This window comes from Aethalodelphis obliquidens, unplaced genomic scaffold (assembly GCF_003676395.1).
Source record: "Aethalodelphis obliquidens isolate GAN/ISIS:26980383/991018 unplaced genomic scaffold, ASM367639v1 scaffold54, whole genome shotgun sequence".
Classification (NCBI taxonomy): domain Eukaryota; kingdom Metazoa; phylum Chordata; class Mammalia; order Artiodactyla; family Delphinidae; genus Aethalodelphis; species Aethalodelphis obliquidens.
In genome coordinates, this window is record NW_020837998.1 from 935,201 (window position 1) to 963,114 (window position 27,914).

General features: G+C 35.1%; 1 protein-coding gene across 1 annotated transcript in view; it reads left to right on the forward strand.

Moving 5' to 3' along the window:
• Positions 1-27,914, forward strand: part of DACH2 (dachshund family transcription factor 2) — a 644,364-nt gene that overhangs the window by 436,548 nt on the left and 179,902 nt on the right. The window contains exon 5 of the mRNA XM_027086062.1: positions 24,804-24,962. Coding sequence (XP_026941863.1) covers positions 24,804-24,962 — 159 coding nt within the window. The remainder of the gene's footprint in view (positions 1-24,803; positions 24,963-27,914) is intronic.

Genomic DNA, 27,914 nt, shown 5'->3' on the forward strand with positions numbered 1-27,914 from the left:
AATTCATTTTCATATCATTTACAAAATATCAGTAGCAGAAATCTAACTAACTTCATTTGATCAAAAAATGTGTTGATTTGCAGCAGTAATTACATATCAAGTACGTTTTATAAATTTGACTTTCAGATACATATGATCTATAGACATTATTACATAGGTGTAATAGGAGAAATAAATGAATAAGGGCAACCTTTAAAATAAAATGTAAAATAGTAAAATAGACCACCTTAATGTATTTTATTATCAAGTCAAAGACATATGTACAAGAGCTAGTGAATTTATCTTTGAACTTTTCTGCCCTGCTTAAGGAGAAGTTATCTCTTTCATCTTTGTCACCTGCATACTAGATGCTGAATTCAACTGAATGACTTCAAATTAGATCCCTTTGGTCAGTGACAGAGAAGGGGAATTAAGGGCAAATATATGGAGTTACCTGCTCCCTTGGCATCCCACCTTCCATATCTCCATGTCCTTTTCTCTTCTTAGTCTACTCCTGGGCAACAATCTTACATCATCCTCCATCAAGTTACACCCCAGAAATGTTCCTTCTCATCTGAGTTTCTACAGTAATTTAAATTTTGCAAGCTTACTTTATAAAATGTGTCTGAACAATCTAGACTGCATGAAGTAAACAGATATGAATTGAGTTGTTAATCAAGCTTTGGAAATAATAATTTCTAACCTTTTTAAAAAACTTGCTCTTGTGACTCCTTAATTTGAAACCCATTTTCCAAGGCTACTTCGTATTCTGCTGTGTTAGGTTGGGAAGTTTAAGGAAATTTATGTAAATGTGTAAGGCTGAATTGTCCCTTCCCCCACCAACAGATCTATCAAGAGCTCATCCCACTCTTTATTTAGAGATCCTATCTGCTGTTTTCTGTTCTACAACCTGGGAAAAACATATATTACTACTCTTGAAAACAACACAAAAAACAATTGTAGACAAATTCAAAGTTTTAAGATGCCTATAGTTTTATAATGTCAATAAATTTGAAGCTACTATTATTTTATAAAACTTCAAAAAGTTAGTTTTAAACTTTAACATACAGACTTTGTTTTCAGTGCCAGGCATAGGTGATGTATTGCTTTTTTCCAAATGTATTCATCACACCAGATTCTCAGCCTTGGAAACGAAAGTCTGTAAACTGGCCAAAAGCACCAGACATTCTTTGGCTATAAGTCTTTGTTACCTTTGCTGCATTGCCAGCCCTAATGAGCTGAACCTGTGTGGTGTGCCCTGCATATTTAACCTTTAATCCTTACAAGAATGAGTCTGAGCTTAATGGTGGTTAGGTATTGAGATTTAGTAGCCTGTGAACAATAAATAGAGAATCTCTTACTAAATTACATTATGCAACTGAATCAGGGCTTGTATGTGAAAAAATCTGTGGTCTATTAGTAATTCACAAGAGATAAAATACATATTTAGGCAAAATAGACCCATTTGTTTAAATTCTACTCTGTCTTTTCTGAGCATATCATATATATATATATGAAGAGATAAAGTCAAAGAATATGATTGTAAAATACTCAATTTTTAATTGAAGAGTTCCAAGCATACTAAATTGTATTATTTTTATTTTGAGACTAATTTCACTCTTCCAAATCTTGCTGAATTTTGAAAATGAACACTGAAGCATAACTAAAATATTCTAAAACTTTTCTAATTATTGCACTGCTCCTGAATAACTAAAACTTGTTCGAGTTAACTAATGATCATTCAGCCATTAGTGCAAAATATATAATCATATTTTTGAAGCATCTGCCTGTTACACATGTGTGTATGTGTATGTGTAGTAAAAAATTACAGCTGAACTATTAACATATTAAGGATTTTTATGCAATGGTTTATTTCTTTCTTTGAAAAATGTATTCAAAGGAACAACCTGGAATCAGAACAAACTATCAGATATTTTTCTTGCTATCCTGCCTATGGTACAGTGAATGGCCATTTGTAGAGCAAATCAGTAGTGCTTCTCCTTGATCACTTGAAAATGTAATGTATATCTTAACTACACTCATTATTTTCTTTAAAAAATGTAGTGGCTTTATAGCCAGTAAATTTATTTTACTGATTTAATCTATAATGACTCATTTCCCTTGGTTTTAAAACAGGACATTTCTTTATCTAGGACTCAGTTCACAGGGTGTTGAGACCATGTGTTTCAAACTCATAAATCTGTATGTGTGTCTGATTCATTCTGTTATGCTTGATATGAATTTCTTGAACTTGTTTCTTTATGACATGGTTAGCATATAATATCAAAAGAATGCAGCTACTAAAAGCATATGCTCTCTTTTTCCATCAAGAAAACATAGAGTCTTATTTCTAACGTCTGTCTAATGCACTACTTGAAAAATAATTCCTGTTGGTTAAATAGAGTTTGGGATTTGAGGTTAAAAAAAAAAAAAAAACTGGAGTTTGATTCAAGATGGCGGAGTAGAAGACATGAGCTCACTCTTTCTTGCAAGAACACCAGAATAACAAATAACTGCTGAACAAGCATTGACAGGAAGACAAGGTAACTCACCGAAAAAGATACCCCACATCCAAAGACAAAGGAGAAGCCACAATGAGATGGTAGGAGGGGTGCAATCACAATAAAATCAAATCCCATAACTGCTGGGTGAGTGACTTACAAACTGGAGAAAAATTATACCACAGAACTCCACCCACTGGAGTGAAGGTTCTGAGCCACAAGTCAGGCTTCCCAACTTGGGGGTCCAGAAAACGGAGGAGGAATTCCCAGAGAATCAGATGTGAAAGCTAGCGGGATTTGATTGCAGGACTTCGACAGGACAGGGGGAAACAGAGACTCCACTCTTGGAGGGCACACACAAAGTAGTGTATGCATTGGGACCCAGGGAAAGGAGCAGTGACCCCATAGGAGACTGAACCAGACCTACCTGCTAGTGTTGGAGGGTCTTCTGCAGAGGCAGGGGGAAGTTGAGGCTCACCACAGGGACAATGACACTGGCAGCAGAAGTTCGGGGAAGAACTCCTTCACATGAGCCTTCCCAGAGTCTGCCATTAGCCACACCAAAGAGCCAGTAGCCTCCAGTGCTGGGTCACCTCAGTCCAAACAACCAACAAGGGGTGAACTCAGCCTCACCCATCAGCAGACAAGCAGATTAAAGTTTTACTGAGCTCTTCCCACCAAAGCAACAACCAGTTCTACCCACCACCAGTCCCTCCCATCAGGAAGCTTGCACAAGTCTCTTAGATAGCCTCATCCACCACAGAGCAGACAGCAGAATCAAGAAAAAATACAACCCTGAGGCTTGTGGAATGAAAATCACATTCACAGAAAGATAGGCAAAAATGAAAAGGCAGAGAACTATGCACCAGATGAAGAAACAAGATAAAACCCAAGAAAAACAACTAAATTAGGTAGAGATAGGCAACCTTCCAGAAAAAAAACTCAGAATAATGATAGCGAAGTTGATCCAGGACCCCAGAAAAAGAATGTAGGCAAAGATCGAGAAGATACAAGAAATTTTTAACAAAGACCTAGAAGAGTTAAAGGACAAACACCTAGAAGAATTGAAGAACAAACAAACAGAGATGAACAATACAATAACTGAAATGAAAAATGCACTAGGAGGAAACAAAAGCAGAATAATTAAGGCAGAAGAAAGGATAAGTAACCTGGAAGACAGAAGGGTGGAATTCACTGCTGTAGAACATAATAAAGAAAAAAGAATGAAAAGAAATGAAGACATCCTAAGAGACCTCTGGGACAACATTAAATGCACCAAAGTTCACATTATAGGGGTCCCAGAAGGAGAAGAGAGAGAGAAAGGATCTGAGAAAATATTTGAAGAGATTATAGTCAAAAATTTCCCAAACATGGGAAAGGAAATAGCCACCCAAGTCCAGGAAGTGCAGAGAGTCCCAGGAAGGATAAACCCAAGGAGAAACACGCCAAGACAGTAATCAAATTGACAAAAATTAAAGACAAAGAAAAATTTTTAAAAGCAACAAGTGAAAATGACAAATAACATACAGGGGAACTCCCATAGTTAACAACTGATTTCTCTGCAGAAACTTTACAAGCCACAAGGGAGTGGCATGATATATTTAAAGTGATGAAAGGGAGGAAGCTACAACCAAGATTACTCTACCCGGCAAGGACCTCATTCAAATTTGACAGAGAAATCAAAAGCTTTACAGACAAGCAAAAGTGAAGAGAATTCAGCACCACAAACCAGCTGTACAACAAATGCTAAAGGAATTTCTCTAAGTGGGAAACACAAGAGAAGAAAAGGACCTACAAAAACAAACCCAAAACAATTAAGAAAATGGTCATAGGAACATACATATTGATAATTACCTTAAATGTAGATGGATTAAATGCTCCAACCAAAAGACAGACGGGCTGAATGGATACAGAAACAACACCTGTATATATGCTGTCTACAAGAGACCCAATTCAGACCTAAGGACACATACAGACTGAAAGTGAGGGGATGGAAAAAGATATTCCATGCAAATGGAAATCAAAAGAAAGCTGGAGTAGCAAACTCATATCAGACAAAATAGACTTTGAAGTAAAGACTATTACAAGAGACAAAAAAGGACACTGCACAGTGATCAAGGGATCAATCCAAGAAGAAGATATAACAATTATAAATATATATGCACCCAACATAGAAGCACCTCAATACATAAGGCAAATGCTAACAGCTATAAAAGAGGAAAACGACAGTAACACAATAATAGTGGGGGACTTTAACACTTCACTTACAACAATGGACAGATCATCCAAAATTAAAATAAATAAGGAAACACAAGCTTTAATTGACACAATAGACCAGATAGATTTAATTGATTTTTATAGGACATTCCATCTGAAAACAGCAGATTACACTTTCTTCTCAAGCACACATAGAACATTCTCCAGGAAAGAACAGATCTTGTGTCACAAACCAAGCCTCGGTAAATTTAAGAAAATTGAAATCATATCAAGCATCTTTTCTGAACACAACACTATGAGATTAGAAATAACTTACAGGGAAAAAATGTAAAATACACAAACACATGGAGGCTAAACAGTACATTACTAAATAACCAAGAGATCACTGAAGAAATCAAAGAGGAAAGCAAAAAATACCTAGAGAAAAATGAAAATGAAAGTACGATGATTCAAAACTTATGGGATACAACAAAAGCAGTTCTAAGAGAGAAGTTTATAGCAATACAATCTTACCTCAAGAAACAAGAAAAATCTCAAATAAACAATCTAACCTTACACCTAAAGGAACTAGAGAAAAATGAACAAACAAAACCCAAAGTTAGTAGAGGGAAAGAAATCATAAAGATCAGAGCAGAAATAAATGAAATAGAAACAAAGAAAACAATAACAAAGATCAATAAAACTAAAAGCTGGTTCTTTGAGATGATAAACAAAATTGTTAAACGTTTAGCCAGACTCATCAAGAAAAAGAGGGAGAGGACTCAAATCAATAAAATTAGAAATGAAAAAGAAGTTACATCTGACACCACAGAAATACAAAGGATCATAAGAGACTATTACAAGCAAATATATGCCAATTAAATAGACAACCTGGAAGAAATGGACAAATTCTTAGAAAGGTATAACCTTCCAAGACTGAACCATGAAGAAATAGAAAATATGAACAGACCAATCACAAGTAATGAAATTGAAACTCTGATTAAATGTCTTCTAACAAACAAACGTCCAGGACCAGGTGGCTTAACAGGTGACTTCTATAAAACATTTGGAGAAGAGCTAACACCTGTTCTTCTCAAACTCTTCCAAAAAATTGCAGAGGAAGGAACACTCCCAAACTCATTCTACGAGGCCACCATCACCCTGATTCCAAAACCAGACAAAGATACTACAAATAAATAAAATTACAGACCAATATCACTAATGAATACAGATGCAAAAGTCTTCAACAAAATAATAGAAAACAGAATCCAACAGCACATTAAATCATACACCATGATCAAGTGGGATTTGTCCCAGGGATGCAAGGATTCTTCAATATTCACAAAACAATCAATGTAATACACCATATTAACAAAGAGAATAATAAAAACCATATGATCATCTCAATAGATGCAGAAAAAGCTTTTGACAAAATTCAACACCCATTTATGATAAAAACATTCCTGAAAGTGGTCATAGAGGGAACCTACCTCAGCATAATGAAGGCCATATATGACAAACCCACAGCAAACATCATTCTCAATGGTGAAAAACTGAAAGCATTTCCTCTAAGATCAGGAACAAGACAAGGATGTCCACTCTCACCACTATTATTCAACATAATTTTGGAAGTCCTAGCCACGGCAATCAGAGAAGAAAAAGAAATAAAAGGAATACCAATTGGAAAAGAAGAAGTAGAACTGTCACTCTTTGCAGATGACATGATACCATACATAGATAATCCTAAAGATGCCACTAGAAAACTGCTAGAGCTAATCAATGAATTTGGTAAAGTTGCAAGATACAAAATTAATGCACAGAAATCTCTTGCATTCCTATACACTAACAACGAACGATCAGAAAGAGAAATTAAGGAAACAATCCCATTTACCATCCCAACAAAAAGAATAAAATACCTAGGAATAAACCTTCCTAAGAAGGTAAAACACCTGTACTCAGAAAACTATAAGACACTGATGAAAGAAATGAAAGATGACACAAATAGATGGAGAGATATCCCATGTTCCTGGATTGGAAGAATCAATATTGTGAAAATGACTAGACAACCCAAAGAAATCTACTGATTCAATGCAATCCCTTTCAATTACCAATAGTATTTTTTACAGAACTAGAACGAAAAATCTTAAAATTTGTATGGAGACACAAAAGACCCTGAATAGCCAAAGCAATCTTGTCGGTAAAAAATGGAACTGCAGGAATCAGACTCCCTGACTTCATAGTATACTACAAAGCTACAGTAATCAAGACAATATGGTGCTGGCACAAAAACAGAAATATAGATCAATGGAACAGGATATAAACCCAGAGATAAACCCACAGACCTATGGTCAACTAATCTATGACAAAGGAGGTGCATATATACAATGGATAAAAGACAGTCTCTTCAATAAGAGGTGCTGGGAAAACTGGACAGCTATATGTAAAAGAATGAAATTAGAACACTCCTTAACACCATACACAAAGATAAAGTCAAAATGGATTAAAGACCTAAATGAAAGAGTGGACACTCTAAAACTCTTAGAGGAAAACATAGGAAGAACACTCTTTGCCATAAATCACAGCAAGATCTTTTTTGATCCACCTCCTAGAGTAATGGAAATAAAAACGAAAATAAACAAATGGGACCTAATGAAACTTAAAAGCTTTTTCACAGCAAAGGAAAATATAAACAAGATGAAAAGCAACTTTCAGAATGGGAGAAAATATTTAGAAATGAGTCAACAGACAAAGGATTAATCTCCAAAATATATAAACAGCTCATGCAGCTCAATATGATAAAAAAAAAACCAATTAAAAAATGGGTAAAAGACCTAAATAGACATCTCTCCAAAGAAGACATACAGGTGGCCAAGAGGCACCTAGAAAGCTGCTCAACCTCACTAATTATTAGGGAAAGGCAAATCAAAATTACAATGAGGTATCACCTCACACTGGTTAGAATGTGATTATTTTGGGCATAATCAGAAAATCTACAAAACAACAAATGCTGGAGAGGTTGTGGAGAAAAGGGAACCCTCTTGCACTATTGGTGGGAATGTAAACTGGTACAGCTACTATGCAGAACAGTATGGAGGTTCCTTAAAAATCTTAAAATAGAACTACCATATGACCCAGCAATCCCGCTATTGGTCATATACCCTGAGAAAACCATAATTCAAAAAGAAACATGTACTCCAATGTTCATTGCAGCTCTGTTTACAACAGCCAAGTCATGGAAGCAACCTAAATGCCCATTGCCAGATGAATGGATAATGAAGATGTGGTACATATATATATAATGGAATATTACTCAGCCATAAAATGTAGTGAAATTGGATCATTTGTAGAGACGTGGATGGATCTAGATACTGTCGTACAGAATGAAGTAAGTCAGAAAGAAGAACAAATATCGTATATTAAAGCATATATATGGAATCTAGAAAAATGTTACAGATGAACCGTTTTACAAGGCAGAAATAGAGACACAGATGTAGAGAACAAACCTATGGACCCCAAGTGGGGAAGTTGAGGGGGGTGGTGTTGGTGGTGGTGGGATGAATTGGGAGATTGGGATTGACATATATACACTAATTTGTATAAAATAGTAAATAATAATAACCTGCCATATAAAAATATATAAAATAAAATTAAGAAAAACAACTAGAAAGTTTTCTATAGTTACAGCATTTTTATTGTATTTCGAATAAGGTATATTTTCATTATTTTAAACCCATGGCTTTTTCTAAAAATTAAACGAGTGTTAACAATCATATTGGATGCAGTAATGCTGCCTTTTCCACTTCAGTTATTCTTTTTAGTTGTGACACTAAGCCTTATATGTTCTATCCTCTTTTCAGGGATTGTCTTCAAAGAAATGCCATTATTTTTCCACTCTTCTTTTCTCTTCATGCATCCAGCTGGCCTTTTTCCTCTTGATGCTTTGCAGCCTCACCCACATTTTCAAAAGACAGAGAAAACACTACCCAGAGTTAGACCATATGATTTATGATTTTCAAGACTTGTTTTTAAAAGAGGGACCTGAATACAAAAGCTTTCCTGCCTGCTTGTGATTGAGAGGTTTTCTTTTTTAAAAAATAAATTTATAAATTTATTTATTTATGGCTGCATTGGGTCTTCATTGCTGCATGTGGGCTTTCTCTAGTTGTGGCGAGTGGGGGCTCCTCTTCTTTGTGGTGCACGGGCTTCTCATTGTGGTGTCTTCTCTTGTTGTGGAGCATGGGCTCTAGGCATGCAGGCTTCTGTAGTTATGGCACGTGGGCTCAGTAGTTGTGGCTCACAGGCTCTAGGGCACAGGCTCAGTAGTTGTGGCACATGGGCTTTGTTGCTCCACGACATGTGGGATCTTCCCGGACTGGGGATCAAACCTCTGTCCCCTGCATTGGCAGGTGGATTCTTAACCACTGTGCCACCAGGGAAGTCCCAAGTTTTCTTTAAAGGCCTTCCCACTTCACCACTCATGGGTCTGCTCACTACAGATCTTGGCCTAGTCTAGTAAGCCTTTTTATTTTTTAAAAATTTTATTGGAGTACAGTTGATTTACATTTTTGTGTTAGTTTCAGGTGTACAGTGTAGTGATTCAGTTATACATATACATATATTCATTCTTTTTCAGATTATTTTCCCATATAGGTTATTACAGAATACTGAGTAGAGTTCCCAGTGCAATATCATAGGTCGTTGTTGGTTATCGGTTTTATACATAGTAGTGTGTATATGTTAATCCCAAGCTCCCAATTTATTCCTCCCCCTCCCAAGTTTCAGGAGGTGCATATGAAACAGGGTGCATATGCACAAACAATACTTCAATTAAAAGTATTTATAGGGCTTCCCTGGTGGCACAGTGGTTGAGAGTCCACCTGCCGATGCAGGGGACACGGGTTCGTGTCCCGGTCCGGGAAGATCCCACATGCCGCGGAGCGGCTGTGCCCGTGAGCCATGTCTGCTGAGCCTGTGTGTCCGGAGTCTGTGCTCCACAACGGGAGAGGCCACAACAGTGAGAGACCCGCGCACCGCAAAAAAAAAAAAAAGTATTTATATCAATATGACTTGTATAAACAATGGTTGATGATAGTAGTTTAATGTGTGCATTCTGGAGCCCGTTTTGGTTCAATTCCTTACTGACTATGTAAGCTTGGGAAAATACTAAATCTTTTTGAGCCCAAGTTTTCTCTATAAAATATGACTGATTATAGTACTACTCTATAGGGTTGTTCTGAGGACTAGATGAATATTTTCTGGCACACAGTAAGTGTTCAATAAATGTGATTCCCACAGATATGAGATATGTATTGCTATGTTTTTCTAAGTAGTGCCTCATAACTATTAATTGTAGTTTTAATTTCTAACATAGTTATAAAGTTCGTTTATGAACTTTTTTTGATACCATCAGCAGTAATTCACAAGTCCCCTCATAATAAGTGTGAAAGATTCATTACATATATCCATAGGCATTAAAAACCTAGACCTAATAAACATTTCTTATAAAACCCATAATTGTTATGTATTGTTATGGTTACTTTGATTCTGTAATTATTCATTTCCTTTCTCCTACTCCATTTTCTTCTCCTTTCTTTTCCTTTTCCCTTTTAAAAAGCCATGTTCTTCTACCATCTCTTTTTTTCCATCTAAAATAGATTTTTTAATATTCACTCTAATGTCTCTACTTAACAAAATATATGTTTTTCCCTTTGTATTGTTATCCTAGGCTCTGCCTTGTATTTCAATTTATTCCATTTTGCCAAGTTTTATAGCTTTCCGTGAATTTTGTTTTTTAGCTAAAAGCCCTACATCTGTTATCTTGTTTCTCTAGTGTAGATTTTGTCTTTAAGTAAAATGATTTTTTTTTTCCTGGTGAAATTCTCCTTTCCCCTGGATCTTGTACTTTTACATTGTTTGCCTGCTTACTTTCTCTGTTATCTTTTATTATATTTTGCATTCATTTTAGAGTGACAATAAAACAATTTTAAAAGGTTATAATCTATTTTTTTTTCTACCAACAGTCTCATTTTAGTGCTTATTTCCTCTTTTTAAATATGTTGCTCTTTCTTATGGTTCTTCTTTCAGGAAATCCTAGTATTAATACCCACTGTCTGCCATCCAAACTCAGTCTCCTCTGTACAGAAAGAAAAAACAATCTCCTTCTGCTTTCCCAAGACCAGACTATATGTACTTGTTTAGATCTCACTCAACCTCAACACGCTAAGCTGTTTTGTGAATAACTTTCTGAAATGCCCACTATTTTCAGTATCTCTTTTTGAATCTGCTTCTGAGAAAAAGTCTGATTTTGCTAATAGGACGTTTTTTAAGAAAAAGTTTGGAGTATATATTTAAATATTCAAAGGTATTTTATTGTATAATTATCAATAGATTCCTTTACCTACCTTGTGAAAGGCATATATTTTAAGTATGACTGACTGATGGACAGATTGGGAATTGCTGAATTAATGGGCACATTTCAAATCCTTGGCAAGGCTTGGTGGTAATTACATCTGCTGAACCACTTGATATGTTGTTGGAAGTAGCTAAGTAAGTCATATCTGGAGTTTTTGATTTTCAGTGCTATAACATACCTGATTTTACAGATAATTTTAAGGACAATATGTTAAAATGCATATGGCCATGCATATAAATGCACTACCCACAAAAATAATGAAATTTTACCTTTGTGGATTATTCTCTTAATCTTTGGGGTCCCTGGTGCTCTTCCTCATATTGGTAGTATTGTTAAAAAGATATTTACCCTATAGACAACTTAATGATATTAATAACTAAAAACATTTTACTTTGTCTTTTATATTCTAAAATAATTTAAATTATAATTGCTCACATTTATTTCATGCTTATTATGTCCAGATAGTGTGCTATTATACATGTTCTATCTCATTTAATCCTTACAACAACCATAAAGTGGGTAGATAATATTGTCTCTATATTAGATATCAAAAACCATAGCTATTAATTGGAGGAGGCTAGATTCAACCCTTGGTCTGTCTGATGCTCTTTCTACTATGCTATTCTAGTTTGGGGAGGATATAGTCCTTCCTTCTCTTTTTTGCAACTGTTTCTATCTGCCACTATTTTTCTTAGACCTTTACCAGTTGACAACTGCCAGTCAAGTAAGATCATTCTAACCTCACCACTCCAAGGCATAAAAATCCCCACAAGCAAAATTACTGTATGAGTAATAATTAATTCTCCTCATCTGCTCCAAAAGATCATAACAACTTCACTTCAGTTTCCTGGGCAAAATTAATTCTATTATGTAGAGACTACTTTATGGTTCCCCCAAATAATTTTTGTTACTGGTAAGGATTACTCTGCAGGAAAGTAGAATTACTTGTAGGGATAATATTAATATACATGTATTATACATGCTACTCATATGTATACACATGATAATTATGTATATCATATTTGATGGGGGGTTAAAAACTAGAAAAGGTGAATTCATCTGCCTCATTCCATGTAGCCAGTCTTGTCTTTTGCTTTTTTAGGTCTAACTCATTAGCTTTAAAAGTATGGTTTATTTGGTTAAGTTAACAGTGTAATAGAAGCAGTAAATGGCAGTGTAAATGGCAGGTTTGTAGGTCATAGCTCTAGTGTGTAATAAAATGAAAAATGAGGGTTGTAAAAATTGAACATTGTGAATACATATTTTGAGAGGATTTCTGATAGATTTTGAAAAGAAATTTAAGTTTGTGCTCCCTTTTTTAAGTTTTTTCAAATTAAGACAGCTTTCTGAAAACTTTTGTTCATGTACCCCATCAGATAAATAATGAGCATGTTCTTTTAGTATGCATAAGTTGTATTATAAGCTTTATACATGTACTAACATATGTACACAAGGTAGAAATTAAATGTTTAGACTAAGATTAAGAAACAAGATTTCAACTAAAGCATTTTATTTTTCAGTGATATAAAAACTTTAAAATATATTATTAATAGCAATAAGAACAATACAACTAATATGTCCTATCTGATGGCCCTGACAATATTTTACCTCATAATGAAGGTGACAAAAATTTCCTACCAAAAGGAAATTTATCAGCTCTGCTATTCTATTGTTCTTCTCCTGTGCTTCCATTATCTTCAATCTGTGCTTGTGTTGTCCATTAAGTAAGACATAGTTTAGTTAAAAATAACTAAGGTAGCCCATTAATTCACTCAATTGGGCATACGTAGATCACATCACAATGAGGTAAGAGTAAGTGTAACACCGGAGATGCCAATCGTCAACCACTTACTCTGCTTCAAACTCCCACTTTTCCTTTGAGATACCTCTAGCACTTGACTGGTGAGGGCATCTGTGATGATCCATATCTTAAATATTAGCAAAACATAATGTTGTACTTCCTTTTCAGTTAAAGTAGAAGAAAAAAATTGAACATCTTGCTTTATCTTCATCTTTTGTATTCCCTAGGGTATGCATACCTCACTTTAGGGACCTCCAGTTTAAAATATATTTCACAAAAGAATATGTCACAATTTATGAATTCCAGGACTTATATCTTTATAATAAATTCTTAGCATTTTTCTCAGCAGTAGATATTCAGTATTTCAGAAATATGACAGAAAAAGGGAAAAGATAGATACTGGTATTATATGATTATTTATTGCAAAGTGATGATAATATGGCTGTCATTTAGACAGACCTCATGCTGTTAAGGGTGACAGAGAAAACTCAAATTCAGATAAGAATGTACTGTCAATGGTTTGAAATTGTATGTTTTGGAGAATCTTTCAACTTTTACTACTTACAGTAGCAAGAAATGAATCCAAATTTCAAAAATATTGTCACGTCACATACAAAAATGTTCTGTACTAGCCACAGCACACAGTTTATATGAAATTGAAAGATTTTTAAATTTGTTCCAAGAAACACAAAGTTATACCAGATAAATACAAGGACAACTTAAAAATCTGTGGGGTTCACGGGAGAGTATCAATAATTAAGATAAGTTTATCATTTAGAATTAAAAAATAATAGCAGACAAAACCCCATTTTCTTCCTGTCTTCAGGAAAATTCCTTTTAACCAGAGTCTTTTTCAAGTTATACAGACTAACAGTTTGCAAGAGTTTCTGCGACCCTGTCATCACACTCAGCGGGTCGTACAGGTGAGCACTGTGACTTCATTACATGTGACTTAATTCCCTATATATCTGAATTAATCTTTGAAACTCAATAATGTGATGTTCAGGTTTTAGCTACCATGCTCTAAAGTGGCACACAGGGAATATATACATCTTGTAGCATTTTAATTTAGAAACAAATGTACTGGGACTTTGCTTGAGTTTTACATTTACTTACTGAAACATGTCAGCCTAATTCTTAGAATGATGTATGAGTCAGGGGCAATTTATTTGGGTAAGCCTGAAATGACTACTTAATTTTTAATTATTAAATATATTTTTAAGCAATAATTTTCCATTAATTCCAGATATAAACTTTTGGGCTTGACTTCATATCCTTTAGGGTGGTGATGATGATAATGATAAAAATGTAAAGTTGTTTTATTTTCCTAATTAGAGTGATGCTGATACATTGATACAACAGCTATAGAGCATGCCTGTCCATACTCACTCTTCTGTACTAGTGTTCATTGTATATAAACTTGGTGGTCATGGAACCAAGGTATTCCTTTCTTGCTTTCCGGATACTGCTCTGCTGTTTTCCCTCTACTTTTCTAATTATCCTTCCTGAAACTCCACCTTCTTTATTTTGGTTTTTGATAGCTTATTTTGGCAGCAGTGACAAGGGTCACTTGGAGAAGAAGATCCAAAAGGATCTTCAAGTAGGAAAGTCAGTTAAGAGACTCTTGAGATAAGTGATAGAGTAGCGAGGGTCCAAATGAAGGCGGTGGCAGTGGGAATGGAAATGAAACAAATGCAAGGTCAATTCCAGAGACTCAGTCACTTTAGCAGGGATTGAAGCAATAGAGAGATGTCAATGATACTTATTAGATAGAGATCTTTGAGGACAAGGGCTCTGTTATCTCTGTTTTCTCAGTGCCTGCGAATGGCACCTGACACATATTGGGAACTCAAAACGTTCCAGTTAAAACAATTAAATTATGCAACTACCAGATATAGAGAGTAAAGAGACTAGATTTTTTTTCATTGAATAAGGGTCAATTTAGTATTGGATATGAATATTGGATAAATTGGATACTGAAGATGCTGTAGATACCTCTGTGTATTAAGTTGTTTTACACAAACAAACTGCTGACTCCTTATACTCTAGAACAGCACTATCTAATATAACTTTCTACAGTGAAGGAAATGATCAATATCTGTACCTCCCAATATGGTAGTCTCTAGCCATATGTAGCTTTTGAACACTTGAAACGTGTTTAGTGCAACTGAGGAGCTGAATTTTTAATCTTATTCCATTTTACCATATTAAAATTAAAATTTAAACAACCACATGTGAAGACTGGCTACTATATTGGAGAGTGTAGCCCTAGAGATCCATCAACAAACTGCCATTTTTACCTCTGAGGAAACTTGAAACTCCTAGCCTATAGCCTTAGGATGTGGTTGTTCCTATAGGCAACATTTCAAATCAAATAGAAGACAAGCTTGTTTAGAGACCTCTTCAACATTTTTGAATGGATACTTGTTATCTATTTTCTATAAATATCAGTTGAAACTCCAGAGACAGTGCATATTTTACATTACCTATCTGGACCAATCTAGAAAGTTGCAAAATGTTCACTTTTGTGAATGCATATAAGAAAACCAAATAAAAGCATAATAACAAAGTATGTAGATTGTAGCAGATCTGCACACATACTCCTAGCTTTCCATTCATATATTGCCACTTTTTTAAAATTGAGGAATAATTGACGTGTAACATTATATTAGTTTCATGTGTACAGCATAATGATTTGTATACACTGCTAAATGATCACCACAATAAGTCTAGTTACCATCCATCACTATTCAAAGTTAAAAAATTTATTTCTTTGTGATGAGAACTTTTACTCTCTTAACAACTTTCAAATATGCCATAAAATATTATTAACTGTAGTCATCATGCTGTACATCACATCCTCATGACTAATTTATTTTATAACTGGAAATTTGTACATCTTGAACCCCTTTGTCCATTTTGCCTGCCCCACCCACCCCCCATCCTGTCTGGCAACCACCAATATGTTCTCTGTATATATGACTTTTGCTTTGTTTTATTTTGTTGTTCGTTTTTTTTTTTTTTGCTGTTGTTGTTGCCTTTTAGATTCCATATATAAGTGAAATTATATGGTATTTATCTCCTTCTGCATGACATAATACCATCTAGATCCATCCATGTTGTCACAGATGGCAAGACTTCATTCTTTTTTCTGTCTAATCTTCCATTGTATTTGTATAACAATCTTCTTTGTCCATTAATCTATCAATGGACACTAAGATTGTTTCCATATCTTGGCTATTGTAAATAATGCTGCAATGAACAAAGAGGCACATATATCTTTTCAAATTATCTTTTCAAATTATCTTTTCAAAATTTCAAAAGAAATTTTGTTCTCTTCAGATAAATACCCAGAAGAGGAATTGCTGAATCATATGGTAGTTCTATTTTTAATTTTTTGAGGAACATCCATACTGTTATCCATACTGGCTGGACCAATTTACATTCCTACCAACAGGACATGACAGTTGCCTTTTCTCTACATCCTTGCCAACATTTGTTATTTGATGTCTTTTTAAGAACAGCTTTTCTGACAGGTTTGAGGTGATATCTCATTGTGGTTGTGATTTGCATTTCCCTGATAAACAGTGAAGTTGAGCATCTTTTCATGTGCCTATTGGTCATCTGTATATCTTCTTTGGAAAAATGTCTATTCATGTCCTCTGGCCATTTCTTAATCCAGTTTTTTGTTTCTTTGAGGTTGAGTTTTATGAGTTCTTTGTATTTTTGGATATTAAATACTTATATATGATTTGCAATTTTTTTCCATTCAGTAGGTTGCTTTTTCATTTTTTGATGTTTTGTTTGCTGTGCAGAAGCTTTTTAGTTTGATAAAGTTCCACTTGTTTATTTTTGCTTTTGTTGCCTTTGCTTTTGGGGTCAGATCCAAATAATCATTTCCAAGACAAATGTCAAAGTGTTACTGCCTATGTTTCCTCCTAGAAGTTTTATGGTTTCAGGTCTCATATTCATGTCTTTAATCCATCTTGAGTTAATTTGTGTGTAAACTGTAAGATGGTAGTCTAGTTTTATTCTTTTGAATATGGCTGTCCAGTTTTCTCAGCGCTATTTATTGAAGAGACTGTCCTTTCCCCATTGTGTATTCATACCTCTTTTGTCATACATTAATTGACCATGTGCATGGGATTATTTCTACACTCTTGATTCTGTTCCATTCATCTATGTGTCTGCTTTTATGCCAATACCATATTTTTTTATTATTGTAGCTTTGTAATATAGTTTGAAATCAGGGAGCATGATGCCCCCAACTTTGTTCTTCTTTCTCAAGATTGCTTCAGCTATTCAGGGTCTTTTTTGTATCCATAGAAATTTTAGGATCTTTTTGTTCTATTTCTGTGAAAAAAGTCATTGATTTTGAGAGGGAATGCATTGCATCTGTAAATTGCTTTGAGTAATATTGATATTTTAACAGTATGAATTCTTCCAATCCATAAGCACAGAATATCTTTCCATTTATTTGTGTCTTCTTCAATTTCTTTCATCAGTGTATTATAGTTTTCAGTGTATAGGTCTTCCATTTCCTTGGTCAAATTTACTTCTAGCCATATTATTCTTTTTCATGCACTAGTAAATAGAATTGTTTTCTCTGCAACCCAAGAAGAGAGGCCTTGGAAGAAACCAAATCTGTTGACACCTTGATCTTGGACTTCTAGCCTCCAGAACTGTGAGAAAATTAATTTTTGTTGTTTAATCTACACACTCCATGGTGTCTTAGTCCATTTGGTCTGCTATAACAGAAATTCCATAGATGGGTGGCTTATAAACAACAGGGAATTTATTTCTCACAGTTCTGGAAGCTGGAAGACCAAGATCAAGATGATGGTTGATTTAGTATCTGGTGAGGACCCACTTCTTGGTTCACAGACAACCATATTTTTGCTGTGTCCTCACATGGTATAAGGGAGCTCAGGATGTGCCCTTCACATAGTGGTAGAAAAAGGTTGACTCTAGATTACATTGGTAAAAACAATTTTTTAGCTTTAAGTGCAGCTTTAAGTGCAGTAGATGTTATTACAGATTGGCACAAGGGCATAGGGAAATGTAAAGTTTGGGTCTTCCAAAGCCTCCATACTGAGTCATAAGTCAATTTGTATAGACTTTAAAATGGTAAGTAGTTTAGGTCAAAAGACAAAAATGTGTCCAGAGCTTCCTATGCAAATATCAAGGATGTCCCATACTCCTTTGTCACTCACTTCATATATAGTTGCCTTAAGAATGCAGGATAATTTCATGTATTTATACTTAGTGAAGATGGGCACAGCTGGTAACCAGCTTCCTTGTATCATTTTTAACCCAGTAGTTAAAAAGATGAGAATTGTTGGAAAAAGTTCGTCTAAAGTTCTCATAAAAGCAGACAAAAAAACACCTGGAATCCTTTAATGCAGTTTAAAAATCATTTATATTCAAGTTATTTGGAATATGTAATATATAAAACATTAGACAATATCTAATGTACCATTTGTTATTGAAAATTGACTAAAGGATTTTCAATTTATAAAATAAATATTGACATAATCTCAGCTCTAGTATTGTTTCATGCTGTTGCTGCTGTGATGGTGCAATACCATGTTAATATCAATGGTATAATTTAGTGTCTTCTAAATGTATCTTTATTTGTCAATGTGTTGCTCATCATTTTACAAATTACAGTTCTGTAATGGTGAGATAATTCATATCTTAGACATAGTGCTAAAATGATGAAGTGTTTCTGTTGTTGCTCAGCAATTGATCTTCCAAAATTTTGCATTTTCTGGTATTAATCATGTTTATGGGCCCAATGTTACTATAAAGAATTCTCAGTGTTGCAATGTGGTTACTTTCATCATTTATTAAGATACTGTCCTCATCCCCCTCCGCCATTCTTTTTCATTACAGCATAACAACGTCATATTGATTTTAATTGGAATTTCAAATTTGTGAATGTTAAATTATGTCAATGCACCAACCATAAAATACCTCCCTGCTCTTAGGCAGTGACTAAACAACAGCAAACATCTGGATGAAAAGAGAGAACAACTGGTGTAATCATAAGAGTGTTGCATGATATAGGAGCACCTCAATACATAAGGCAAATACTAACAGCCATAAAAGGGGAAATCGACAGTAACACATTCATAGTAGGGGACTTAAACACACCACTTTCACCCATGGACAGATCATCCAAAATGAAAATAAATAAGGAAACACAAGCTTTAAATGATACATTAAACAAGATGGACTTAATTGATATTTATAGGACACTCCATCCAAAAACAACAGAATACACATTTTTCTCAAGTGCTCATGGAACATCCTCCAGGATAGATCATATCTTGGGTCACAAATCAAGCCTTGGTAAATATAAGAAAATTGAAATTGTGTCAAGTATCTTTTCTGACCACAATGCCATGAGACTAGATATCAATTACAGGAAAAGATCTGTAAAAAATAAAAAAAAAAAACACATGGAGGCTAAACAATACACCACTTAATAACAAAGTTATCACTGAAGAAATCAAAGAGGAAATTAAAAAATACCTAGAAACAAATGGCAATGGAGACACAACGACCCAAAACCTGTGGAATGCAGCAAAAACAGGTCTAAGGGGGAAGTTTATAGCAATACAGCCCACCTTAAGAAGCAGGGAATATCTCGAATAAACAACCTAACCTTGCACCTCAAGCAATTAGAGAAAGAAAAACAAAAAAAAAAACCCAAAGCTAGCAGAAGGAAAGAAATCATAAAAATCAGATCAGAAATAAATGAAAAAGAAATGAAGGAAACAATAGCAAAGATCAATAAAACTAAAAGCTGGTTCTTTGAGAAGATAAACAAAATAGATAAACCACTAGCCAGACTCATCAAGAAAAAAAGGGAGAAGACTCAAATCAATAGAATTAGAAATGAAAAAGGAGAGGTAACAACTGACACTGCAGAAATAAAAAAGATCATGAGAGATTACTACAAGCAACTCTATGTCAATAAAATGGACAATCTGGAAGAAATGGACAAATTCTTAGAAATGCACAACCTGCCAAGACTGAATCAGGAAGAAATAGAAAATATGAGTAGACAAATCACAAGCAGTGAAATTGAAACTGTGATTAAAAATCTTCCAACAAACAAAAGCCCAGGACCAGATGGCTTCACAGGCGAATTCTATCAAATATTTAGAGAAGAGCTAACACCTATCCTCAAACTCTTCCAAAATATAGCAGAGGGAGGAACACTCCCAAACTCCTTCTATGAGGTCACCATCACCTTGATACCAAAACCAGACAAGGATGTCACAAAGAAAGAAAACTACAGGTCAATATCACTGATGAACATAGATGCAAAAATCCTCAACAAAATAATAGCAAACAGAATCCAACAGCACATTAAAAGGATCATACACCATGATCAAGTGGGGTTTATTCCAGGAATGCAAGGATTCTTCAATATATGCAAATCTATCAATGTGATAAACCATATTAAAAAATTGAAGGAGAAAAACCATATGATCATCTCAATAGATGCAGAGAAAGCTTTTGACAAAATTCAACACCCATTTATCATAAAAACCCTCCAGAAAGTAGGCACAGAGCGAACTTTCCTCAACATAATAAAGGCCATATATGACAAGCCCACAGCAAACATCATCCTCAATGGTGAAAAACTGAAAGCATTTCCACTAAGATCAGGAACAAGACAAGGTTGCCCACTCTCACCACTCTTATTCAACATAGTTTTGGAAGTTTTAGCCACAGCAATCAGAGAAGAAAAGAAAATAAAAGGAATCCAAATCGGAAAAGAAGAAGTAAAGCTGTCACTGTTTGCAGATGACATGATCCTATACATAGAGAATCTTAAAGATGCTACCAGAAAACCACTAGAGCTAATCAATGAATTTGGTAAAGTGGCAGGATACAAAATTAATGCACAGAAATCTCTGGCATTCCTATATAGTAATGATGAAAAATCTGAAAGTGAAATCAAGAAAACACTCTCATTTAACATTGCAACAAAAAGAATAAATATATAGGAATAAAGCTACCTAAGGAGACAAAAGACCTGTAATCAGAAAATTATAAGACACTGATGAAAGAAATTAAAGATGATACAAATAGATGGAGAGATATACCATGTTCTTGGATTGGAAGAATCAACATTGTGAAAATGACTCTACTACCCAAAGCAATCTATAGATTCAATGCAATTCCTATCAAACTACCACTGGCATTTTTCACAGAACTAGAACAAAAACTTTTGCAAATTGTATAGAAACACAAAAGACCCCGAAGAGCCAAAGCAATCTTGAGAATGCAAAAAGGAACTGGAGGAATCAGGCTCCCTGACTTCAGACTATACTACAAAGCTACAGTTATCAAGACAGTATGGTACTGGCACAAAAACAGAAATATAGATCAATGGAACAGCATAGAAAGCCCAGAGATAAACCCACGCACATATGGACACCTTATCTTTGATAAAGGTGGCAGGAATGTACAGTGGAGAAAGGACAGCCTTTTCAATAAGTGGTGCTGGGAAAACTGGACAGGTACATGTAAAAGTATGAGATTAGATCACTCCCTAACACCATACACAAAAATAAGCTCAAAATGGATTAAAGACCTAAATGTAAGGCCAGAAACTATCAATCTCTTAGAGGAAAACATAGGCAGAACACTCCATGACATAAATCACAGCAAGATCCTTTCTGACCCACCTCCTAGAATAATGGAAATAAAAACAAAAATAAACAAATGGGACCTAATGAAACTTCAAAGCTTTTGCACAGCAAAGGAAACCGTAAAGAAGACCAAAAGACAACCCTCAGAATGGGAGAAAATATTTGCAAATGAAGCAACTGACAAAGGATTAATCTCCAAAATTTACAAGCAGCTCATGCATCTCAATAACAAAAAAGCAAACAACCCAATCTAAAAATGGGCAGAAAACCTAAATAGACATTTCTCCAAAGAAGATATACAGACTGCCAACAAACACATGAAAGAATGCTCAACATCATTAATCATTACAGAAATGCAAATCAAAACTACAATGAGATATCATCTCACACTAGTCAGAATGGCCATCATCAAAAAATCTAGAAACAATAAATTCTGGAGAGGATGTGGAGAAAAGGGAACACTCTTGAACTGCTGGTGGGAATGTGAATTGGTTCAGCCACTATGGAGAACAGTATGGAGGTTCCTTAAAAAACTACAAATAGAACTACCATATGACCCAGCAATCCCACTACTGGGCATATACCCTGAGAAAACCGAAATTCAAAAAGAGTCATGTACCAAAATGTTCATTGCAGCTCTATTTACATTAGCCCAGAGATGGAAACAACCTAAGTGCCCATCATCAGGTGAATGGATAAAGAAGATGTGGCACATATATACAATGGAATATTACTCAGCCATAAAAAGAAACGAAATTGAGCTATTTGTAATGAGGTGGATAGACCTAGAGTCTGTCATACAGAGTGAAGTAAGTCAGAAAGAAAAAGACAAATACCGTATGCTAACACATATATATGGAATTTAAGGAAAAAAAATGTCATGAAGAACCTAGGGGTAAGGCAGGAATAAAGATTCAGACCTCCTAGAGAACAGTCTTGAGGTTATGGGGAGGGGGAAGGGTGAGCTGTGACAGGGCGAGAGAGAGTCATAGACATATACACACTAACAAACGTAGTAAGGTAGATAGCTAGTTGGAAGCAGCCGCATGGCACAGGGATATTGGCTTGGTGCTTTGTGACAGCCTGGAGGGGTGGGATAGGGAGTGTGGGAGGGAGGGAGACACAAGAGGGAAGACATATGGGAACATATGTTTATGTATGACTGATTCACTTTGTTATAAAGCAGAAACTAACACACCATTGTAAGGCAATTATACCCCAATAAAGATGTTAAAAAAAAAAAAGAGTGTTGCATGTTTTCAATAAACACACCAAACCTCAACATGATCAAGGGAATGATTTCTGGTCCATTAAGCCAATCTATCAATTCAACTAATTTGCCTATCTTTGAACTTCCATGCATGTTAACTGAATGGCTTAAAGCAGAAACTGAACAATTAGCTACTTATTTCTTCCCTGTTTGATTGGAAAATCTTTGTTTTTATAAGTATGACCAAGTACTCCTCGGCCTTTATATATGCTGATGGAGAATCTAGTGTTTCCTTGTCTGAAACTTGTCTAATTGGAAATTGGCCAAGTCTCCCACTTTTGGATTAGAAATTGACTTTGGCCACAAGATGACTTGAAAGTATCCAGCAGAGGGGATTGATTCCCAGAAGTGGGATAAGAGCAGATGAATTGGTAAAAAGGTTAAAAAACCAAAGCAAACAAACAAATAAAAACCTCCCAGAGATTCTAGCAGTTTGCTTAAATAAATTTTAAATCCTCAGGGAGAACACCACTTTGCCTTGAAAATATTTCCCTAAAAAGTCTACAACTCTAAAAACTGATTTTGCAAATGTGATACTTGAAAGCAATAGTATAAACTAAGTAAATACTCTATTTTATAAATAAAAACATTCAACCTCTTTGACCCAGAAATCACACTCTAGGGAATTGATTGAGTCTAAGGAAATATTCAAATGAATGTTTTTATTACAGTAAATTTATAATAATGACAAATTTGAAACAAACGTATAATCCAATGTTTAATAAATTATAGTACATTAACTCAGTAGACTGCTATGTAGCCATTACACTTTGTAAATCTGATACCTGAAGCAACATGGCAGAGATGTTTATAATGTATAAATGAGTATCTATATGAACAAAGCCTAGGAGGGAACTCAAAGAAGTGAAAAAATTTACAATGTTGAATGTTAGGAATATGAGCACCTTGATTTCTTTCTACTTTTTTCTTAAGCCAGTAAGTGCACATATTTTACAGAATGCCCAAGATCCCCAGGCCTAAATCTCTCTACAAAACAGGGTCAATGTTTTGGCAATCAGATGGGATAGAGTCAGCCATGTGGAGATGCTAATGTCACAATTCCAGCATGGGAATAAGAACAGAACCACTGATCTCTGAATTAATGAAATACATCAAGTGAATAGATGGGGCTGCCCACACAACCATTTTGTTTTCTAAAGCAAGACTGTGTGCTACTGCAGTGATTGGAATTCAACCCCTACCCCTCTGTTTAAAGTATTCTTCTTAAAAAGATGCCCTGGAAATAATTTTGTGGCTGTTTCCTATATGCTTTTAAGCAATGGTTCTGCCCCACAGTATGCTAAGTGCCAGATGAAATAGCTATGCCACTGTAGATTATTATGATGATATAGTATAGTAGTCTGCATTTATGCATACTTTACTTCACTCTCTAGCATGGATGATCAAAGTAAAGCACAATTTCAAATTAAGAGCTGTGGTTTTATGTTTTATCCCTCTTATTTTGTATAAAAGCCTGCTGTGTATGAAGAGATTAACTTTTTGAGGGCTGGATCTGAAAACAAAATAACTGATCATTTTGTATCTTACCACATATTTTTGCATGTCATCATGCTCTTATGAATGTGTTCTTTTTGAGTGAATAGCAACTGCTTTTCATTAAGATATAGCACACATATGTTAGAGGGTTGGAAGGAGAGGCAGTAGTGTTCAGTTAAAGGCCTTCAAAATATAAATGCTTTCAAAAGTTATTCATTATGCTTCCAGATTTTTTAGACTACCTGTAAGGCAAGTGAGCCTATATTATTAGTGAAAGCTGTTTAGTTTTCCCAGAGTCAGCTTAAATCCAAGGCTATTGAAAGTTTTTGAAACCATCATAAAAAATGAGTCACTTATGTTTAATAATAATTTTCTATATAGTAATATTAATAATTACAACCCTAAAAAGGGAGTTTAAAAATCCTTCTCATGGAAAGTTGTTAACTTGCAATCTGTTTATATGAATGTTTTTCAGGTGGAAGTGACTCTTCCTGGGATAAGGATAAGATGCAGTCTCCTCTTGCTGCTCCTGGACCCCAACATGGAATTGCTCATGCAGCCCTGGCTGGCCAGTCAGGCCTTGGAGGAGCTCCTACCCTCAATCCACTGCAGCAGAACCAGCTGCTGGCCAATAGTATGTATACTGTACTTACCAAATTTGGTGTGTAAGAAAAATACCACCCAAGACCCACTGAACAACTTGCAATACCAGGGATGGTTTATTTCTCTTCGATAAGGTTTAACAATTTGAAGTTAGGAAGGTAGATAAAGAGGAATTCATTTGAAAGGGTGAGGTTTTTAGAACAGAGATATATTGAGTGGCCGTATAGCAGAGTAGAGGTACACAGGAGGCTATGTAAGAGAGTAGTTAAGAATTCTGGCTATAGTCACATAAACTTGGGTTTGAATTCCACATCTTTTGAATTCTGTATCACTGTCTGGCTCTGGAGAAGTCAGATAACTTTTCCAAGTCTCAGTTTCCACAACTGAAAAATAGGAATAAAAGTACACCTAGGCATTAAGGTTATTGAGAAGGCTAAAAATAATTAAGGAAAAACTGTTAGCAGTGACTTGCATATAGTAAGTACTTATTACTCAGTAGTCAAACTACAGCTGAATTATACAAATTCAGGTTTAGATAATGTCTTTAGGAGCTTCAAAGACTCAGAAATCTTTCTGTAGGAAAGCAGGCCTTATATATCTTGCTTAGCTAAAATCTTACTTTCCTTACAGACAGAAAATCTGGGAGAAGAATTCCATTATTCCTTTCTCTGAGACTTTCATCCCCCCACTAGAATTAAGGCAACAGAGGAATTCTGAGATATTTTAACATGATGTCCTAAATCTTAATGAAATTCATCAGTCATTAAGCATATAAAATAAGTTATGGTTTCATCCTTTAAGGAGATTATAATCTAAAGGGTGAAATGTCTCATAAAAAATGTAATGTTAAGCAAAGACAAATAAAATGAATGTCAGAAAAGTTGTAAATATTATAAATCAAAACCAACTGATTAAGATAGACTTATGTCATAAAGAGGGGAAACCTAGAGGACTTCTTGTTTCTGGTCTGACATGTAAAGAGCTTATAAGTTGTCATTCTTGTCCTCACAACAAGAAAAAAGTGGACAGTCTGAAAATCAATAGCTCTTTTAAATCCATCAGAGATTGAGTACACGGGGTACAGTTAACCCCCAAACTGGATAGATTGGCAGATACAGAGAATCACAGATTATAGGGAGCAGAAGCCAGAGCTAGAGCCTGGTAGAAGTATTTAAAGAGTAATTGAGTTATTTCTGAAGATTCAGAGTGAATCTAGCTTGAGAGATAAAGACTCCTGGGGGCCCACACTTAGGGGGTCCCTACAGTTTCATGAGTTTTACCTCCAGAACCCTATGAAGTTCTCAGGATGAAGACTTGAGAAAGTTGTCCTCATGCTTCTAGAAGAGGAGAGAAAAAATAACCATTTCAAAATATGTCCAGAATGTTCTGTCCTCCTTAACAGAGACCCATCCTCAAAGGAAACTACTTTACCAGAGCTTAAACTATTTACTTTCACCACAGCCTGACTTGGGGGAAGGGATACAGTAAACTCCAGTACCCTGTAGACATTGATACGAGGGAATAGAGATACAAAACTCCAGCCCCTTTAGTTTTTCATGTGGGGAAAGAGAAATACTCTAGTCCCCTCTAGTCTTCCTGTCTCACTTAAGAGGGCAAAAAGGCAGAAAAGAACTTGTGAAAGTCACAGCCCAAGGCCACAATCTCACTAGGAGACTGAGACTTGATCACAGGATTATAGACCATTTCTTCTCTCTACACATTAGGGCTCTGCCTAATAACAGGATGTTACAACTGAAAGAACAGAATGCCTCAGAAAGCCTCTAGGTAAAAACAAAGACAACAGGGAAGATAGGAAAATATAGCTGCTAATAAGACAACTACAGCAAACAGTAAACAGTCTAACTCCTTGCCAATAAACATAAAATTTCCCAATAAAGGTCTGTTTATGTCACTTCCCTTTACCCAATACACAATTTCTGGCTTTAAACAAGAAAATTGCAAGGCATGTAAAAGGCAAAAAACACAGTATGAAGAGAGAAAGCAAGTGACAGTACCAGAATTACATATAGCAGATATTTTAGAATTATCAGACTAGGAATTTTAAATAACTATGATTGATATACTAAGAGAATGGGAAAAGTGGAAAACAAAAGTATTCATGGAAATTTTAAGCAGAGAAAGGGAAAATCTAAGCATCAAAAGGAAATACTGAAAATCAAAAATACTCCAATAAAATGAAAAATGCCTAAGATGGGCTCATCAGGGTCAAGGCAAGGATTAGGAAACTTGGAGATATGTCAAAAGAAACTTCCCAAACTGAAAAAACAAAGCAAAAATGAATGAAAAAAAAACAGAACAGCATATCCAAGAACTGTGTGGCAATTACAAAAGGTGTAGCACACATGTAATGGAAATACTAGAAGGACAAGATTGAGGGAAAGGAAGAGAAGAAATATTTGAAGTAACAATGGCCGAAAATTTTCCCAGATTAATGAGAGATTCCAAACTACAGACCCAGAAAGCTTACAAAACACTAAGAAAGATACATATTAACAAATCTACTGCTATGCATATTATAGTCAAAATGGAAAATCAAAAAGAAAAAATCTTGAAGGAAGACAGAGAGAAAAAAAACTCCTTACACGTACAGGAACAAAGAGAAGAATTACTTTAGACTTACTTTCAGAAACCAGGCATTGAAGAATAGAGTGGTGTGAAATTGTTGATGATGAAAGAACACATTCCACCAACCTAGAATTTTGTATCCAGTGAAATTTTCCTTTAAAAGTGAGGAAATAAAGATTTCCTCAGATGAACAAAAGTTAAAGGAATTTGTTACCATACCACCAGATCTGCCCTGTAAAAAATGTTAAAAGAAAGTCTTCAGAGAGAAGGAAAATGGTATAGGTCAGAAAGTTGGATCTACAGAAAGAAAGGATGAGAGTTAGAGAAGGAATAAATTAAGGTAAATTATATGTGTGTGTGTGTGTGTGTGTGTGTGTGTGTGTGTGTGTGTGTGTGT